Source organism: Grampus griseus (genome assembly GCF_964374135.1).
Source record: "Grampus griseus genome assembly, chromosome: 3".
Taxonomy (NCBI): Eukaryota; Metazoa; Chordata; class Mammalia; order Artiodactyla; family Delphinidae; genus Grampus; species Grampus griseus.
In genome coordinates this window covers 37,917,138-37,937,795 of record NC_139019.1, presented here as the reverse complement: position 1 = coordinate 37,937,795, position 20,658 = coordinate 37,917,138, and the positions used below count along the sequence as shown (strand labels likewise).

General features: G+C 38.1%; 1 protein-coding gene across 1 annotated transcript in view; it reads left to right on the top strand.

The window, feature by feature from the left end:
- Window positions 1–15,471: 15,471 nt before the first annotated feature.
- Window positions 15,472–20,658, top strand: part of EMB (embigin) — a gene marked incomplete at its 5' end in the record, with an annotated part of 40,327 nt that continues 35,140 nt past the window's right edge. Inside the window, one exon of the mRNA XM_082651600.1 lies at window positions 15,472–15,580. Within this exon, the coding sequence (XP_082507726.1) occupies window positions 15,472–15,580 (109 nt within the window). The remainder of the gene's footprint in view (window positions 15,581–20,658) is intronic.

Here is a 20,658-nt window from a genome sequence, read left to right as displayed (position 1 = left end):
GGAATATTATTCCAAATTATTCCATAACAAAATATGGGAGAGAGGAAAAGCCTAAGAAAAACAACTACAAAGAATCAGAAGCCATAATAAATTTCAAAGTCAAGCTGTCATGAATATAATATAGAAGTATTAAGGGAGAACATTATCTATTCAGAGTACAGATTTTTAAACCAAATTAACTACAATTGGTTACAATGTTAAAACTGGACTTTGCTGCAGTAGTTATATTTTGAGACACCTTGATTTTTCAGAGGTTTAAAGTATGTTCTAGTAAAATATCTTGAAAAATCAATCAGTATCAGAGCTTCCGTGATGTGTAGTTTTCAAACTACAGTGCATTTCTGGTTTGTCTTTTTTTTACTACATAGTTTAATTTGAGAAAGATAGGGATTGAAATAAGCTTAGGTTTGATCCTAGACTGAGAAAGTTGCTATTTGACAGGATTATGTTGCTATCTTAATACCACTAATAAGTTCATATACAAAAAAGTTCTGATTAGTTATAAGTTGTATATATAGTTTCATATTTCAAAGGGTAATAAACATTAAATTTTACTTTTTCATGGAATATTTGGACTTTAGTCAAATATTCTGACTTTAATCACATATTTTGGGGATATAGATTTATTAAACTGAAAATTTTTTGTTATATATATGAATTTGATATATATGAATATATATATATATATATATATAAATCTATATAGGGGTGTGTGTGTGTGTGTGATTTGAACTGAATTTATGTATTTTAAGGCCATCTTGTTTGCTTCCATTCCCTGAGAGCACTACTTTTGTTATTTGAGAGTTTCTGAATATTCTTTTCTGCAGATAAAATAGAATTAAGGAAAAAAATCTAGACAAAATATTTAACAAGTGTTTTAGATGATTAATTATAATAATTCAGGGCAATAAAGGATATTAAACAGATAACTATTCCTAGTCATGCTAAAAGTCTAATGGTATGTCTAATGGTATAAAATTTTTATAATATATGTTTAACGTTGATGAAATTCCTCATTAGATGAGAATACAGAGAAAAATACCATTTTATAGTCCAAGTCCATTTATATGCAATGCAGAATGTAGCAGTAGAGGTATCTGATAAATATATGTAATATTTAACGGTAAATATTATAATTTTCATAAAATATTTTTGCATTTACTCTCCTTGAAATTGGTAGTAGATATATAAGGTACAGATCCTACTGAATAGACAGTAATCAGTACCTCCATATACTACATACACGCATGCACGCGCGCACACACACACACACACACACACATGCACACACAGAACAATACATCTTTAGGACCAGTCTCTATTTGGAACTTTCGGAAATATAAATTTTAGAGAAAAATTTGGCTATTGCTGTCAAATAAGCAATAACTCCAAACGTAGAGATGTTAACCCAGTCAGGTACTAACTCTTAACAGAAATGTATGTAAAGTTGGTGGAATGGCTGAAGTTGTGGAAGAAAGCAAATTCACCCAAGGAGTTTCTTTAGTAACAGATTGGCAAGAGTCCATCTTCTCTTCTGCCTTTCTCTTGATGTTACTTACTTGTCTCCCCATCTATAAACTTGAGTTGATTAGAGAAGTGAAACTGAAAGACAGATGTCTAGAATTTCAGTTCCTTGAGGAGCAATGATATCTGATCTCACACTACTCCACTTCAAAGATAAATGGCTTTGTTAAAATAGGAAACATAGGTAATATAATGCCACTGATGGGTACGATCAGTTGTTTGAAAATACTCTAGAAATTGCAAAATACTGTAGCTTTTAAGATGAGGTAGGAGAAAATTAAAAAAAAAAGAACTTTGCTATGTATTTATAGTTATTTCTGATAGTATTTTAAAGTAAAAATGTTTATTTAACTTTAAATATAAAACACTTTCTTTACGGTTTCTAAAGTTTAATTGTATTATATTGAAATAATCATTTCTGTTGAGGTATAGTTGATGTATAACAGACTCATCTATTCAGGAAAATAATTAAATATTGAAATGTAAGGTACATTTATTATTTGTACATTATAATCCTTTAAAGACTAATCTACCAAGTAATCTTCATTAATAAATATGATGTGTGGAAGAATGGATCACCTTTGAAATCAATACATGTAAACTATGAGCCCTCATCATACACTGAAAATGACATAGAAGGAAACATAGGGCAAACCTTAGTTCCTTCATGTGTCAGTCCTTCCTTACTCATCAGTAAGTTGAAGGAAGAGAGTAGGTATAATGTGCATGTGTCAAAAAGCAAAATAAAAACAGCTGAGTTACTTTTGAGCAGCATTTTCATTCACTTGGTAAGAACCAAATATATACTTATATATAAGCTATGAAATATGAATTGTGTAATTTCAGTGATTCTGCAAATGAGTTAAATGCTCTTATATTTACATCTAATCTGGTATTGCATAATCTAATGACGAACGGTAAAATTCTTTCTAATAATTAAAAACATTTTTTTTCTTTACTTAGAACACCATTACATAGGAAATAAAAAAGACATGATAAGTCAAGGGAGAGAACACAGAAGAAAGTTAAAAACTTTATAGTTTAGTATTGGTAATGAAACTTCTTCCTGCTTTTTGAACAAGAGGCCCACATTTGCATTTTGCATTGGGTTCTGCAAATTATGGAGCTATCTCTGCCCAGTTTAACGAGGCCCTGGAGAGGATACCACAGTGGCACAGATGTCAGTGATTCCGTCTCGCAGGTGCTGCAGCAGGTACTTTGACCACCCTTCCTGGCTCCACTATTGTGGCAAATCTCTCCAGATTCTCTTTGAAAGCTTGCTGGGGCCAACTCACTCAGACTCACACCATTGCCCTGGCCTGCCCTGTTAACTTGCTTTGCCAACCATGGGGCCAGCATTTCTAAAATGTTTTTTTCACAGCATTGCCAAGACAATGGAGCTCTTTTCCTTTGCCTAAGGAGCCTGGCTGAGTCACAGATGGAGAATGTAATTCATCCCCTCAAAGTTCTGAAAGATACAAAGAACCTGCAGTACTTGCTCAGCACCTGGCTCCTCCATTGGACCCCGTGATCTGAATGAACCTGCTGGTTACTTTTCCGGCTGTCTCTGTGCCAAAGACTTTTCTGATGGCTCTATCTGTCCTTTTTATTTCTAATCCATGCAGAAGCTCATTATAGAAGCCATGAACTGAGATCTATGGTGTTTGGAGTCTAGAAAAGGAGGCTGAGAAACTGCAGTAGACTCTACTTTCTTACACAGACTTTTAAGACTAAGCCTAATCCATCTATATATTGTCTCAAATGCATCCCATCCCACTTTTTTTCAAGTGGAGGCTTTATCTTTTGTACTGATTTATTAGTATTCTTTTAATATTAAGAGTATTAATGCTTTGTAGGTGATATCCTGTACATATTTTTTCCCAATCTGTATTTCATTTTTCATCATGTAAATGTTTTCTTTTAAATTTTATATAGTTAAAAATTTGTGACTTATTTTGATCTTATTGAATACTTTGGAATTCCTATAGTATTCTGCTGTTAAATATATATATTTTTGTTGTTGCTAGATACCCATAATTATACAAAGAAAGTTTCCTTCTATTCCTTGCTTACTGAAAGTTTTTGGGTTGTTATTATTTTAATAGAAAAATGGATGTTGACTTCTTATCAAATACCTTTTGAGATGTATAGAGATAACTATATAATTTTCTCCATTAATATAAAATAATAAATTACATGAGTAGTTCCCTAAGGTTGAATTATTCTTTCAAAATATACCCCATTTGACCTTGTGGTGTTATTGCTAAATTGCTATTTTGGTATTATTAGTGGTCTTGATAAATATTCAGTGTTTACATTATTAGGTCTATATATTTCACAGCTGATAATTTTAGCATATTAGGAATATTTTTGTTTTTCCCCCTCCTTTTGTTTTTCTCGTGTGTGTGTGTGTGTGTGTGTGTGTGTGTGTGTGTGTGTGTGTGTGTGTGTGTATCTGTTGCTATTTCCCTCCACCGCTTATCAGTAGTAGCCTCTAAATACAATTTCCAACAAGGTCAATCACATAAGGTGAACTTAGACATCTCAATTATTTTCCTGGAAACAACCCTCCTGGAGACCCTCTTTTTCCGGTCTGAGCTGGTTGTACTCTGGATCTGAAGCACAACGGTCATTCTAGGACTCCCCTTTTCCTTCATACTTTGAATTCTTTGTCTTTTTCTGGCTTGGATCTATTGTTTATGGCTCCCATCTTCCTCTTACTTGATTTGTTGCAGAGGCAGGGGGATGAGAGCCCTCAAAAAGTTACACTACTCTAATCTGAGCTGATGGTGCTCTGTGCCGGTGCTCATTTATCATCCTGGGATCTCCCTTCAATGTCATCCTGATGATTTCTGTTCCTGTATCTCCCCCTTTCATTTGATTTACTCTCTTGATTTTGAGGAGTTCCTTCTTCAGTAGCTTGCTGAGAAAAAGTATGCATGGGAGATAAATTTTTTGAGACAGTTCATACTTTAACATGTGTGTATTTCATTCTCAAATTTAATTGACTTTTCAACAGGGTACAGAATTCTAGGTGGTAAATGTTTTCCTTCAGAATTTTGGAGATATTTCTCTTCTGTTAAGACCATCAAAACTATTCTATTTTCTGACCAGTTCCATATTCCTTCCCCCTTCTATGGAACCTATAGAATTTTCTCCTTTTCCACAGTGTTTTGAAATTTTACAGTGATGTGCCTTGGTGTGGGTCTATTTTCATTCATTTGACAAGGAACGTGGTGGCTCCCTTCAGCCTGCATTTCCTTCAGTTTTAATTTTTGAATTATTTCATTGTTGATTTCCTCCCTTCTGTTTTCTCTGTCCTATCTTTCTGTTATTTGGATGTTGAGCCTCCTGGACTAATCATTTAATATTATCTTTCTTCTCTTCTTACAGCTATCTTTGTCCTTCTGCTCCACTTGCTGTGGGATTTTTCTTAACTTTATTTTCCAAAACTTCTTTCATTTAGTCTATCATGTTTTAAAATCTGATCACTTTTTTCTTTCTTAAATGTTCATTTACATAATAACTTGCTCTCTTTTTCACAGATGTAAAATTGTCTCTTAATATGAGGGTTTTTATGATAGTTTTCTGTTGATATTTTTTCTCTGTGTATATTTTTTACTTATAAATGATGTTTCTTCTGTTTTGGTTTCTTTTTCCATATTAAATCTTTTCCTTGGGTGTTTGGAAATCTTTAGGTGTTTATTTTGTTTAAGATTGTGGGATTAAAATTTTATTTTAATCACTGTGAGTGTATTGGACTTTTTTGACTTTAAACTTCACTTGAAGATTATCTTAAATAATATGTTTTGAGGGATCCTTGGGCTGGTCATATACACTTGAAAATATTCTTTCAATCTCCTCTCTGGAGAGTAAAGGTAATGGCCCATTAGTAAAGCTTCTCAGTGTTCAGCATACACTACGTGTGTGGACACTGACCTTCCTATCTTCAGTAAAGTACTATGTAGCCAATTATATGGGGGCAGAACAAAATTGTACAGTCACATTGAGCCCTGAGAAGAGCCCCACACTTGATTTGTCTATTGTAATTATCTTGAAATTAGTAATTTTTGAATAATGAACCCAGCAAGTTATGTATCCAGTCCTGGGTATCCACACCCTCAGGTCTGCAGATCTAAGGCCAAAAACCGTCAGTTTTATCTTCTCCAGTTCTCTTTAAGGGTGCAAGAAGGGCATTTGCCCAGCAACGTATAATTCAAGTGGGCATCTAGGGATCTAACTGTTTCTAAATTGGACTTCACAGAATTCTCTAGCACTGCCTTTCATCCTCCTTCTCCCTCCCTCAAAAAGTAGCTGTGCCTAAATCTAGCTTTCCATGGGCACCAAGGTCACAGACTGCTAGTAGCTGATTTTTCTCTGTCACTCCTACATGTGGCTAGCTACCCAAATCCAGAATGCCTGTTGATAAGTAATCTTTTATTCCTCCACCAAAAAGGTTGCTGTTTATTAACCGTGGGGTAGGGTCCTTCCTGTGAATGCTAACCCTCCCTCTGTGTCCAGTAGAGCACCCTGGCCCTAGAATACTTCTCTGTGTGATAAGGGGACATATTGGAGGACCTGTGCATTTCTTTCCTGTGATCATGCACTTTATGCTTTGCCAATAAAATTTGTTTCTTAACCCATTAGAGTGACTTGGTAGCGGCTTCAACAAAACACAGCTCCAAACGGATGCATTCGACACTGTCGGGGAGCAAAATTTGCCACCCCAAAATGTGTCTCTTTGGAATAAGGATTAATTTAGGTTGCTTATTTTTAAGAAACAGAGGACTCAGAAGTCTTTCTTTTTACCTCCCCCTTAACTGCAGAATGTATATAAAGGGCCTGTTGAATAGCGCTATCGCTAGAGATATCTGCAAAGAATATGGGCTAGGTGTGGTGGGCAGACTCAGCAAGGCCTGCAGATCAGAGTCCACTCTGTTTCCCATTGTGTCTGTTTGGCTCATAAACCGTTTATTTACCAAACATTTGCTTTTTCATCTCCATGTCAATTGCCTTCCTCCCCTTTGAAGTCCCAAACCAGTACCCCCAACAACCTCTTTTGTCTTTAGCTAAGGATGGTATCAAAGATGAGGGTTTTGGCCTAGTTTTCCTGGGTCTCTCCCACGTATAGATGTTCTTAAAATTTTGTTTGATTTTCTCCTGTTAATCTATCTATCTCATGTCAATTTCATTCTTAGACCAGCCAGAGAAACACAGAGAGGTAGAGAGAAATGTTTTTTTCCTCCCTGACACCACAAAACTAGAAAAAAATATAACTTTTGTGAAATCTACAATAATAATAGTAACAACAAACGTTCACATATTTTGTTTTATCATTTGCAATACTGCCAAAACTGTTTCTTTCACCTTTACGACACTGGCAGATACGTATTATTTTCCTATGTTATGGGAAAAGAAACTGAGGCTTGGAGTGGTTAAGTGATATTCCCAAATTTACAAAACGATTAAGTGGTATTGCTCAGTCTCCAAACTGCTGCCTCCAAATATCTTCTTAATCAGTGTGAACATGCAAGGCTGTCTCATCCACAGGCTGAGTTTTCTCCTTTTTTATACGGCATCTCCATTTTTGCTAATCTTTTCATTGAGGAAAGCTAATCTTCCTGTCTTTCCCTCTTAGTCAAGAGCTCCTTAAGTAATACCTAAGTTTATTAACTAAACACTTTCCTTAGCAACCATTAATCTTCCAGAATGACTACAAAGCTGCTTTGTATCAGAACGCAAATCAGGGTTACAAATGATAGATCGATTGATTGATTTCTTAAGCCACATCTTCAAAGACATTTATAGAGCACCTAACAGGTTGTAAAAACTAAGAATATGTTTTCTTGGCAACAGTTTAATGAAAAAAAAAAGGACATCATTACAAACGGCCAAGTATCTAGTTGTTGAGATCAATCAGTTTTATTTAACTTGTCAATCTTATTTTTAAAAAATTTTAACAAAACAGTTAAAATGTTATGGGAAATAATATATTGGCACTATTTTGAGATAAAACTCTCTGCATAAAGTCAAACATTTGGATAAAAATTGCGAATTTGAAAGCAGTTATAGTGGAAAATGTCCTTTCTCGCCATCCCCTCTTTCACCCCTCACTCCTATTGTAAAGGTTGAAATAAAATGTTATGGATCAGGCTTGACATCTTTGATTTTGCTTTCTGTAAACTGCTTTATCTCTAAAATGTGAACATGAACGGGATCTCTTGAGAATCAGTCCAGCTATGAAATCTTCACTTCCATCAGTCTAAATAATCAGATAACTGGGTATAATCAGGTTATTTAATTTTCCTTTCTCATTCATATATTCGGTTAGCGCTCTTCCCCATAGTTTTAATTAGACATTGTCACTTCCTTGAGCTAGCATGAAGTACGAGAAAGTTAGGAATATTAAACAAATAATAAATGAATAATTCATTTAAATGAGTGGATTATTTTATTGGCCCAAACACAGAAGCAAAATGAAATTCTAAAATAAAAGATGACTGGATATGACAGGAAGATGAGTCATAACTGTTGTTTATAAATGCATCAAAAAAATCAAACATAAAAAGAGAAAGCAAAAAATACTAGAAGAAATCATAGATATTTTTATATTTTTCTTAAAATAATGAAGGCTTTTTCTAGCTATGACAAAAGCAGAAGTCATTTTTCTTTTTTTCTAAAGACTGGTTAATCTGACTGCATAATACATAATTTTTAATTATATAATTAATGCCGAAGACAAAAGGCATACTGGGAAAAGTTACCACCAGAAGTGAAATAGACAGTGACAAGTGACCCAAGGAGGCTTGGTTTCTCCTGAAGCCTCTTACCTTGACCTGTAGATGGCCACCTTCTCTCTGTGTCCTCACATGACCTTTTCTCTGTATGCACATCCTTGGTGTCTCTTCTATAATCTTGGATTATGTCCAAGATTAGTCATATTAGATTCTGAGCCCACCCATATGACCTCATTTAACCTTAATCACCCCTTTAAAGGCCTATCTCCAAGTACACTCACATTCTAGGGTACTGGGGGGTTAGCGCTTCAACATATGAATTTTGGGGGAACACAATTCAGACCGTAACACTTTGTGCCAAGTGATCATAGGGTATCAGGCTTTGGTCTTCCACTCTTCACCTTTATGTTGGGACGCCCAGAATCTCCTCAGTCACAGTGCTGAGTGAGTCCCACAGCAAAAGGTCTGTATACCTTTAAGTCATTTCTAGACTAGGTGGCTAGCAATAACTTGTCTCTATACCAAAGGGACTGCAAAACACAAAATTATATTAGAATAAATCTCTACCAAGTATATCCTTAACTCAACTTCCTTTTAGCAGGACCCCCAAAACAGACACAGCATGCCATCTGACATGTGGGAAAGTATGACGCAAGAGAAGTTGGAGTAGAAATAAATGGTCATATTGAGTAGTTCCAGTTAAAACAGCTTACTTTAGCAAATTTTACAAAAAATCAGATGGAAAGTGAACATATTACTAGTTCCTGTCCCAGAGCCTTAGAATGCATCTGTACAAGTCATGGATCTGACTTCCCCTTCTAACAAGACTTGCCTATTTCTGGGGTTAGATGGAGTGTCTGCATTTGATATGAGTAGAAGGTATATTAAGTTGAAGGAGTATCTGCTTTTGTTTCAGAGAATAAGTATGAAGAAGGGTTGCCTGTCAACAGTGAATAGGACTGGAGAGAATATTTGACATATTCAGGACTTCTTATATTCTGAAAACGCTTCTGTATTTGGGGAAATTTTCACATTATGAATCCTACCTCCCCCCACTGAGATCAGAACTCAAATACTAGCCTCTCTTGCAGCTAGCATTCAGGCATGTGCCCTAGCCCTTCACACACCCAGGTGAATGAGACCAATTCAGAGATGAGCCTGGAGGCACTCCTGTTTATGCAGGGTAGCTCTCCCATTTGGCTGGTGCAGGTGGCAGCAGGAATTGCAGGAGCAAGTTCCTGACACACAGGCAGCATCAGTGATGGAGGCAGTAGTGGATGTGGGGCGCTGAGTCCCTGGCATTTCATGTTTGATGGAGGAGGCATCAGTGGTATCCATATCAGACCAGTATACTGTATGGTTCTTGGTGTTCCTGGAAGTTTATCCTTGAGTTTGTTTCTTCAACAACCCCAAGTAGGACCTAATAAGCTTTAAAAGGTTATTTTTCTGGTTAAACTAGCCAGACTGGATTTTGTTGTTTGCAATGTTTGTACATCACATTTTAACATATAAAAAATACACATCCCGACTTACAACTTCTTATAAAGAAGTACAAATTGTAAATACATGCCATTTTTCAACTGTCAGATTGGCAAAGATCAAGGATTTGATTTCTTGGCATTAATATAGGGAAACAGGCCCTTTCACTGTTGGTGAGAATGTAAACTAATAATTTTGAAGAAAAACAATGGTACAGTATCTACCAAAGTTTAAAACACAAATATCTTTTGATGAGGAAATATTATTTCCATGATTATATTCTACATGTATACCCTTGTATGAACCACTAAAGAAATGTACAATGATATTAATTTTTAAGCTGCTTGTAAATGGAAGTATTTAAAACAATATAAATGCAGTCAAGTGAGACCTGGTAAATACATAGTTGGACATTCACAGAATGGAATGATATTTAGCTGTTGAAAGGGGAAAGCTCTATTCAGAGGAAATAGATATATTGTCAAAGTAGAAAAGTAGGCACGGAATGCCGCCATCCATGTGAAAAGGCATAGGCGTACAGAAATGTTTTGCATAGATTTGGAATATCCCTGAAGAAGGCAGCACAGATAACTATCATCTCCGGGGAGGGAGTCTGGGTGAGGGACATGCCAAGAGATGGTTACTTTTCAGAGAGCATCTGTAGATTTTGAGTTTCACTCTTTAATTCATCTCTGTGACAACTGTGTGCTGCTTGCTCTGGCACATGGGACATGAAGGTAAACCAGACACTGTTTCAGCATTTAGGGAGCTAAATGACATAACTACACAGATGATTATAGCATAATGCATTAAGAGCTGGGATAGGTGTGCCCACAAGATGCTGTGGAAGCCAGAGAAGAAGCTCTTGAAGTGGCACAAAGAGAACTTTCTGGAAAAAAGGGCACGCAGAAATTGAAGTGAGAATTGGCAGTGGAGCTATAGGCAAAGCTATTCCAAGCATTAAAAAAAGAGAAAAGAAAAGAAAAAGAAAATAATCAGAGGTAAAGTCAGTGAGCACACAAAACAGTCAACTTTGGGGGAATTCTAAGTATTTCAGGATGAGTATAGTTTGGGTGGGGGAAGATGTCGAAAGGTAAATTAAAGAATTATTTAAGGTCCTTAGATACTGGATATTATCCTCACAGAAAAGGTGAGTAACTAAAGCTAGGAGGTGGAAGGAGAATCCTGTGTGGAGACAGAATGGGAGTTCCAAGGCAAAGTGCAAGGCTTTTAATTTAAACTAAGGAAGTACTCGAACAGATAGGAATGCATTCAACTGCTATGAACCAAAAAGAGTGCTGTAACCAGTAGTTATTATTTGATACAGGTCTGGAGGGAGGCATCTCAGGGCTGGTACAGTAACTCAGAGATGTACCAAGGACCCAGGTTTCTTTCTTCTTTCTTCTCTGCTATTCTTGGAAAAGTTGCCTGGTCACCACATCATTGCAAAGTTGCCACCGCTGATACTGGTATCATGGTTATATTCAAGGCAGGAAGAAAGAGGCAAAGGGATGGGACAAAAAGCCTTCTCTACTTAAAGCTTTTCTCTCTTTGATGAGGGAAGCCATTCACAGCAGACATGCTCTTGTATTTCATCAGCTATGCTCCCCTTAGACACACCATTGCTAAGGGGAATGAGATTTTACTCATGCTTTTAGACCAATTATGATTTATCTCCTAGCATGTACTAGAGGACTTCCATCCCTGAGATCAAAGGATCTCCATACATTGCATAAATAATTTAGCAATTATTAAATATATATACATATGTGTATATAGTATATATATATACATGCATGTCTATACATGTAATACCCATGTATATATACACACATGTATGTGCATATATATATATATATATATACACACACACCTATATATCAATGTATCTATATATTCTTTTTCTTCCTTCCAGAGAAGGAGAGCAAATGACTGTCAGATGGTCATAGGTCCCAATTTAGAAATGGTATAAACTTCTGAGTAGCTTTGGAACTTTTTCATCTAATTCTTAATATCTAGAGACAACTAATGTGGTTTCTTTTTCCTTCCATATCCATTCCTGACCTTGTTCAAGTATAGGATCATTTTTTTACAATGTAACTAGAATCACATCTGATGGGTTGCCCTGTATTAGTTTATTACCAACAACTTAGTGATTTAACACAAATTTATGATCTCATAATTTCCATGGGTCAGAAGAGACAGGCACAGTTAATTGCATCCTCTGCTCAGGGTCTCACCAGGCTGCAAAGTGTTGACTGGGGCTGTGATGTCATCTGAGGCTTGGGGCTTCTTCCAAGCTCACTGGTTGTTGGCAGAATTCAGTTCCCTGGGGTTGTAGGACTGCCATGCTCAGCTCCTGGAGGATGCCCCTCTCCATGGGCAGTTAGTTCACCATGTGGCTGTTTGCTTTTTCCAGACAAGCATGAGGGTATCTGCCTCACTAGGAATGTCTCCCTCCAGCCTGCTGAAATAGAGTCTTATCAAATGTACCCTAATCAAAATAGTGACTACCCCAACATATTCACAAACCTGCCCACATTCCAGGATCACCCCATGTGACCAGGTGTCAAGAATCTTGGGGGGGCCACTGAAGAATTCTGCCTACCATTATCTCATGACTTGGATTTGTATTCTACTAATGGGCAGTAGCAAATTCCCACCTTTATTTTTAGTACTTTACATATTACTGTCTGATATAATGCTTTTTTCTAATAAAATTTTAAAATTAAATATTATTTTCAGTAGGAACTAACCCACTCCACATTCCCATTCTCATTTTCAGAGTTTCCCAGGATCATGTCATACACTTTTCACTCAACAATAGCTTAAGGAAAAAAAAAAAAGAAAGATTTTATAGCATTATTTTACTATAGAAAAAGGGAAAACAGAGTTTTAGGAAAAACAGAAGAAGAAAAGAGATGGTTTGCCTATACTGAAAAGAGTTGTAATGTAGTCGGGAAAGAAGATATAATCACATAAGTTGAATACCAATAAAATATTTAAATGGGGGTTGAAACCAACCATGAAGGTCAAGTCACAAGGCTGTAAATTGTTGTCAAATTAATCCTAGGGAGATTCAGAGGAGAGTGGTTGGATAATTTATTGTGGTGACACAAGCTACCCTTAACTTTAGTGTCTTAAAACAATAGTGTTCTTACATCTCACAATTGTGTGGGTCAGGAGTACAGGCAGGGCTCAGCTGGACAATTCTTCTGCTTCAAGGAGCATCACGTGGCACTCAGCAGGCCTTGTCTGAAGCTCCAAGGAGGGTCCCTCACAAAACTAGAACACCTTACTGCCCCTCAGCCCCTCTTTCTACATGGCACCTCATCCTTCTAGGCCCCCCATGTAGTTTGGGCTTCTCACAGCACGGTGATCTCAAGGTAGTCCTACTTCTTTCCTGGCAGCTGTCTTGTAAGACAAGAAGGAAGGAAATGGACACTCTTGTGGTCTGGATCCGGAAGTAACACAGCGTTACTTCAGCGATATTCAATATGTCAACAGGAGTCACCCAGCTCAAGGGGAGGAAATACAGGACCCTCTTTCTTCTTCAGCATACCTCATGATGAGGACAGTGTCAAAGCAGATGTGGCCATATTTAATTCACCATGGAGGGAAAGGTCAATCTGGACCAGAAAGGTCAGAAAAAGCTGTACATGGAAGGTAGTATATAAATTGATTTTAAAGGATACGGATCATTTGAAAAAAATGGACTGGGGATAAGGCTAAAAAATATCAAATATATAAATATAAACCAGTACTAATGGGGAAAACTTTCAAAATGCTTAGCAAAACAAGAATTATATTTCTTCCTCAATTTATTTTGCTCTAACAGCAAAAGAGAAGTGGAAACTTGCCTCAACCTGGCAAGTCACTTTTTTCTGTTCATAAACACGTTGATCTGACTGGGAAGATAATTTTTCCTTAAATGAGGTCAGCTTATTTGAAGAAAGGTGAATTTGAGCTTAAGGATTTTATTGGAGTAATTGGGGAAGGTCAGTCAGAGTCCAGTTTGTTTCGAGAAGTGCTTAACTGTTAAAACTCTCCAAAGACATAGGGAAATGCTTGTAGTTAGTCTTGAGACAGGATGCAGGGCAGGAAGACAGGGGTGTGACTTAGTGACAAGTGATCAGGCAGTTTGGGTTTAGCAAGTCCGCTCAAGGTCTTAAGAGGGTCATGATGTAAAATGTAGTCCTTCAGGGTCTCTCATAAGGCTTTGTTCAGAAAGGTTTAATCATTATAGCCATAATTTTCTTACTGAGAAGAGGCTTTCCTTAGATTTGTAGTTCATAGATAAATAGCTCTCTAGGTGTGTGTGTGTGTGTGTGTGTGTGTGTGTGTGTGTGCGCGCGCCCGCGTGCACATGCGGGCACTCCTTGCAATACAAGAAATGAACACATTGCCTGGCACTTGGTGGAAATTTAATATTGCTTAACGAACTGTATTATTCATGTTCTCTCGATACAAATTTAAATAATCTACATTTTCCCTCAAAGTTTTGCCTATGTAACATTAAACTGGAAACAGGAATATTTTAAAAATACACACCAATTAAAAATCATTCCTGTATGAGGTGAGCATAGCTCTTGTCTTCACTTCAATTTTCAAAATTCGTATCTAACATTTTCTTTCAATCCTTTTTTTGACACTGATATATTTTGAATTTATGACTATCAAACCTGACATTGCAAAGACAAAGGCAGAGGGAACAAACTCATGAGAAATACTTTTAAAATATATCTTTTAATGTGTTATAACAGCCTGGAGAATTATCACATGTGTCTAATTACCTTTATGTGGTAATTAGATTCCTCCTACCCTCTCCGATAAAGCAGTAGCTTTTAGCTGTTTTATTTTATTTGGTCGGGAGCACTGAAAAATTCCAAGCTACAGTAAGGGATAACATCTTAAACGGTGTTGGAGTTTACCAAAGGTCTACAGGCTTGTGCATTTTACACAGTTATCTACTTTCCGTAGTTTTGTTTCTTGAGCTCTAAGTGGCTTCTCGGAAACTGCTAGGTTAAGCAAACAAAAGAAAAAGGAAAACAGACTGCGGGACTCTTGAGACTCTGAAACCGTAATCTAGAGCGAACCGGTTAAGCCTTCAGAGACCGGAGAGGAGGCTGTGTGCGATTGGTAGGCAGAGCAAAGACATTAGTCCAAGATGCCGGGCAGCTGGATAGCGCCTTTCACCAGCGCACACATAAGCCTTCTTAACCCAGAATGGCCGGGGGAGCTGAAACGCGTTCCCACCCTCTGTCCCACTAGAGTAAATAAGTGAACCTTGCTTCAGATGAACTGCAAAGGATAGTCTGCAGATATATCTATAGATATATAAATATTAGGAGTTTCGACCTCTCTCCCAGGAGATGGGCTAGGCGCCACCTGCCAGCGTCTTCACCTATCTCCCTCCCTGACCTGCTGGGGCGGAGAGGAGGCGGCGGAGGATGCGGCGCGGGGGTGGCCACCGCACATCCGGGCGCTCCTGCAGCCGGCCGCTGGCTGCATAATTGATGGAGGGCCGGGCGCAGCTCTGGATGTGCTGCTGGCGCGGTCAGAGTGTATCAGGGGAGGAGGGCAGGGCGGCCGGCCCCTCCCACTCCGCCTTTTCTCGAGTGTCCTGCCCCCGGGCCTGGCAGCGGGTGCCGGGCCGCCGGCGAGTGTGCGCTGCGACTCCGGGGACCGACGGCGGTGGGTGCGCGAGGACCGCGGCGGACCTGCTGGCGCCATGCGCTCCCTCCCCAGTTTGCGGGGGCCCCGGGCGCCGCCCCTGCCGCTGCTCCTCCTGTGCCTCCTCGCCCCGGTGCGCCGGAGCTCGGAGGACGGCCGTACCCCAGGTGTGATGGTTTCTGGGCCAACGAGGGGGCGGAGAGCGCGCGGGGATGCTGGTTACCGCGGGTGGGGAACGGCGTCCGCCTCCGCCCGTCTGCCACGCTAGGGTTATCTAAACTAGCCGAGAGGCCGGTGTGGTTCGGGCTCCTCCGCTGGAACGGACAGCGCCCTACGAGACGGGGTCGTGGGTAGTAGGGCAGTGTCTGGTGTTCCTAGGAAAAGGGCGTGAGGGTACGGGCAGGAACAAGGCAGCGACTTGGCCTCTGCTAAAGTGGCAGGATTTCTGAAAGCCACATTTCCCAAGGCCCTTCACTTAAATCGATAGTGAGGCTTAAATATCCCCTCCTCCCTTCCTGGCAGGTGGGTTGGCTTTGATGATGTTTTTTAGAGCTGAGCTGAAATAACACAACAACAACAAAACAAAGCCCCACGACTTAAGGATAATAATGTGTGTATCTTCTTTTCTACCTTGGTCTTTGAAAACAAAGACCATGGGTTTTTCTTTGTTTGTATTTGTGGTTGTATTAAGACACTGAAAGAGGGATTTTGGTGCAAAGCATCAGGGAAACGAACACCAGATTTGCCATTTTAGCTTCACCTGTTTATAATTACTTTTTATGGTGAAAGTATTCTATCTAACGTACTTTCTAATGCAAGTTCCTGTGTTATAAATTTCAAAGTATTAGCGGCTGATTAGGATAACAGTCCACCTCCAAGTCTGCAAATATTGCCCATCAGTAACTAAAATCAGGATATTATTCTACACAAGGTTTCGAACCTTTAATAGGAATTCATTTTTTATGAGCTTATAGCATGTAGATTTTTTGTAACATACTTTGAAGATGGAAAGATAATCAAATAATAAGATTACCCATTTTTAAATAAATGTCCTTTAACAGGCCTAGCTGTTAACAACTTGGACAAAACATTTTGGGTTGCCTCAGTTTCTAAATTTCCTCACCCCGCTTTGCAGCCACCTTTCTCTTTTTCATTCACACCACTTATAAAGAATGGTCAAGGACGTTTTCTACACCCTGGGCTATCCCTGATTCACCTATCATTCACCTGAGAGTACTACACTTCTGAGGACCAACGCATTCTAGGTGTGTCCTAGAACTTTGGTTCTCGAGTTGGCTGTATGTTGGAACTACCAGCGAGCATTAAAAATGCTGATAAGTGGATCCTGCCCTCAAAAATTCTGATTCAGTTGGCCTGGGATTCAGCCTACACGTGAGGAGTTTTAAAAGCTCCCATGTGATTTTAATCATATGATCCTAAGCAGGTTGAAAACCACTGCTTTGAAATGATATGGCCTAGAGAGTGCACTGTTGGATAGGTATTCCATTGGTATCAGGGAGTCAGGTTTAAATTGACACTTAGAGCAGACTTCCAAAGAGAAAAGTAGGAAACAAATGAAGGTGGGATAAATTAACAAATAAAGTTTTAAATAAATAGAATGATGTATATATGTACGGCCGATGTCTGTGTGTGTATGTAGCACAAGTCCTGTCCTTTAAGCTCCACTTAAGCTAAAATTATGGAAGAATGTGACATATGAAAGGCATGAAGTTACTTAACATTTCATTTCAAGGCAGAATTAAAACTTGTGAGGCAGCCTCATCTCACTTTATAGATACTGTATCGATGTCGGTGAGGTTCAGTTTCCTCCTCGCTAAAGACCATTGTGAAGTTTACTGGCTATTTTTTACCTACGTGCTTTTAACTACTTGGAAGTAGGTGTTCTATAAACCTAAGATTTGGGGCCAAATTTTAAAAATAAAAATGTTTATCATTTTTTATCGTAAATGTATCATATTTACTATGTGACAACTGTGTCCCAGGCATTGCACCATATAGTTTATAGCTCTATGGGTTAGTTTTTATTATCCCTGACTTTCAGATGAGGAACTTGGAATTTAGAGAGGCTAAATAGTTGCCTAAGTACAAATGATTAAGCAGTAGAGCAGGAAATTTAGCATGTTCAGTCCGATTCCAAATACTGTGTTCTTAAACTCAGTTGTCTCTCTGAGATGAGTGGGTATGTTTATGAAAGTTTGGAATCACTGACAGCAGAGTGTGTGGATACAAATGCTAGATTTGGGTTGTAGGGCTTGCTGACTCAGTTTGAGTCCTGGAATAAAGTTGGCACAAGGACTCACCTTAACTCTTTTAGGCTGTTTTAATTAAATAAGAAATGTAGAATATCTTTATGAAGGAGAAATATTACATAAATGGGAATATTTAAAAATCATTATTATTACTCTTATGGGGGAACAAATTGAAGGAAAGGGTCATGCTTATCTTTTGAAAAACATTTGCAGGGGAGTCATCTGAAATGATCATTTTTAACTTCTAAAGGATGTTGCTTACATGCTTCCTTGATCAATGCCCCCTTCCTTTCTAGAGACACACAGAGCAACTGCCCGGTAGTAAATATTTGTTGGAACAAATATTCGAGTACCTACATATGCCTTACATTGTTAGTCTATATCTAAGCAGAAAACTTTAGCAGTTTTTACCTGTCATGGCATTTAAACTTTAAAGGAACGGATGGGATATAAGCCTGTCTTTAATAGGGTTATATCTGGGGCATCAAAATTTTGACCCTAAATTACCATCACATTTGAAATTACATTATATACACTTTTGTTAAGAATTAGTTCAACTGGCTCTTCCTCGTCCTGGTCTTTTATCCCCACCTCTCATCCCCATCTCCTTCCCTTCCTTAAGGGAATGAGTCCTGTAGTCATTAGGTGGGGAAATGCGGAAGCGTCTCCCCTGTTGAAGGGACCCAAACTGTTTCAGATCAGGGAATTAGAAGCTGAGCCCAGTCAGGATGGCATCCAGGTAGGAGGGCAGCCCCGTGTAGAGTGTTAGAGCCGAAGCACATGAGGTGGGCGTTCCTACAGAAGGGTGGTCTGGCGAGAGGCCTCAGCGCTGAGCAGTGACAAGGGCTTCTACGCAGCTATGGCATGCAGGTCTGACCCTGATCACAGGATGGAGGTAAAGCATGCAGGAGCAGACAGTGCAGGATGCTGGAGCCTAAGTGGGTGAGGAAGACATCTCTTTGGGGCCAACAGGAGATTAGTTATATATGGGGGGATTGATCAGATAAGTAAAGCTGGTGAGGATAATAGAATCTAGGTTTTTCTCTAGAGAAGAAGGAAATAAACGGGGAAGACTAAAATGAACCTTGTGGTGTTGGACTGCAATTGGCAGCATTAGCGTGAATTCATGACTTTAAATATCTATCTCTATCCATGTCTTATGTCTATATATATCTATATAAATAGATGCATAAATATAAACGTGTATGTGTAAATATATGTATAATGCATATATGTGTCATATATATTGACAGGTGATCCCTGAACACAAAGGTTAATCTATGTATAATTTATAGTCAGCCTTCTGTATCAGTGCATCTAAGGATTGAACCAACCATGGACCATGCAGTAACGTAGTATTTACTCTTGAAAAAAATATGCGTATAAGTGGACCCTTGAAGTTCAAACCCTCATTGTTCAAGGGCCAACTGTATATATGTATGTATATTATACCCATTATATATATGTTGTGTGTGTGTCTATGAATATGTACACATGTATTCTTAGGTCTGCCCACTGCGATGGAGCAGTGATGGACATACTTAGCACCCAAATCTTGACTCTAAATACATTTTTTTTTCACTAATAATAACTTGGACTTTTTATAGAAATGGCTGATATCAGGACTGGAGGGGGGAAAGGATAGGATAAGCCTGGAACATCTTATGCCAGAAAGCAGTGAAGTGTTCAAAGAATAATGGGTGATGTCAAAAGGATACAGAAGCCAAAGTGAAGTGGGTACGAATGGACAAATAGAGCGTGAAAGTAAATAATAATACTAATGGACTAGTATCCATATGCACTCAATAATGTCCATTGAATTATATAAGTATTCATGAGTACATACTGAACTTAATTAATTACATGAGTCAATTGAAAGTTTGATTAGGCACAAAATATTATATAGTTCCAAGTAACTTCTCACAAAATTGGCATTAATGAAAAGGGAGAAAGAATAACTTCTAAGTGGAGAAGCCTGGCAGACACCACTTTAATCAAATGATCAGAGTGTAAATCAGTAAAGAAAGAAATAAAATTGTGTGTCATCTGATAGGATGCAGTGAGAAGAACACAACATCTCCTCTGTGATTTTCCTGCCAAAGATGTCTACTCTGAATGTAATCGTATTACAACTTAACTATCCTGGAACTTTCATAAGCATCAAGGTCATAAAAGTCAGGAGAGACTAAAGCTGTTTAGAGTGAAGAGAATAGAGGGACATGGCTCATGACAGCTCATGTGATCCTGAGCTGAAACCTTTGACTAAAAAAGTACATTATAAAGACTTTTGTTGAAACTTAGATAAGATGTGGGATGAGATGATAGTGCATAAATGCTAATTTCCTGATTTTAACAGCAGTATTGGGGTGAAGTGGACTATGTCCTTTGTAGGAAATAATGTTGTAATGTTTCTGAGGTCGAATGGGTCATCAGGTGACCAACTTGTTCCCCAGTGGTTCAGGGGAAACATTCTTTACTCTGTACGGAAAACTTTTCTGTTAGTTTGAGATTGCTTTAAAAGCAAAAAGAATTTCAACTCTGAGAAAGCTTGAATTAACAGACAAACTACAAGGACAGCTGAGAAATAGTCATCAGTTTATGTAATTAGGTACGATTTTCCAAAGGAGTATTTGCCCTCAAACAGAGACAGATTGTAAGTGTTGAGGCTGTCTGTCCTAGATTGTAATCTTTTCAAGTTACTTATGTATAGCTGGCCTCACATATTTCACAATATTAGGTGAACCTCAGAAATAAACAACTTAGGACACACACATTGACGTAGAAGGAAAACAACCTCACAATGGTTTACTAAAATTAAACTCTCTACTCCTAATAAAACATAGTCACTATTCATGCACAACAAAATATCTCAAATAATATATTGTTAGTATAGAATTAATAGATGTTATATTTAAAAATGGTGTTTCTCTTTTAATTGAAAATAATATTTTTCTGGTATTTTTAAAGTTACTGTG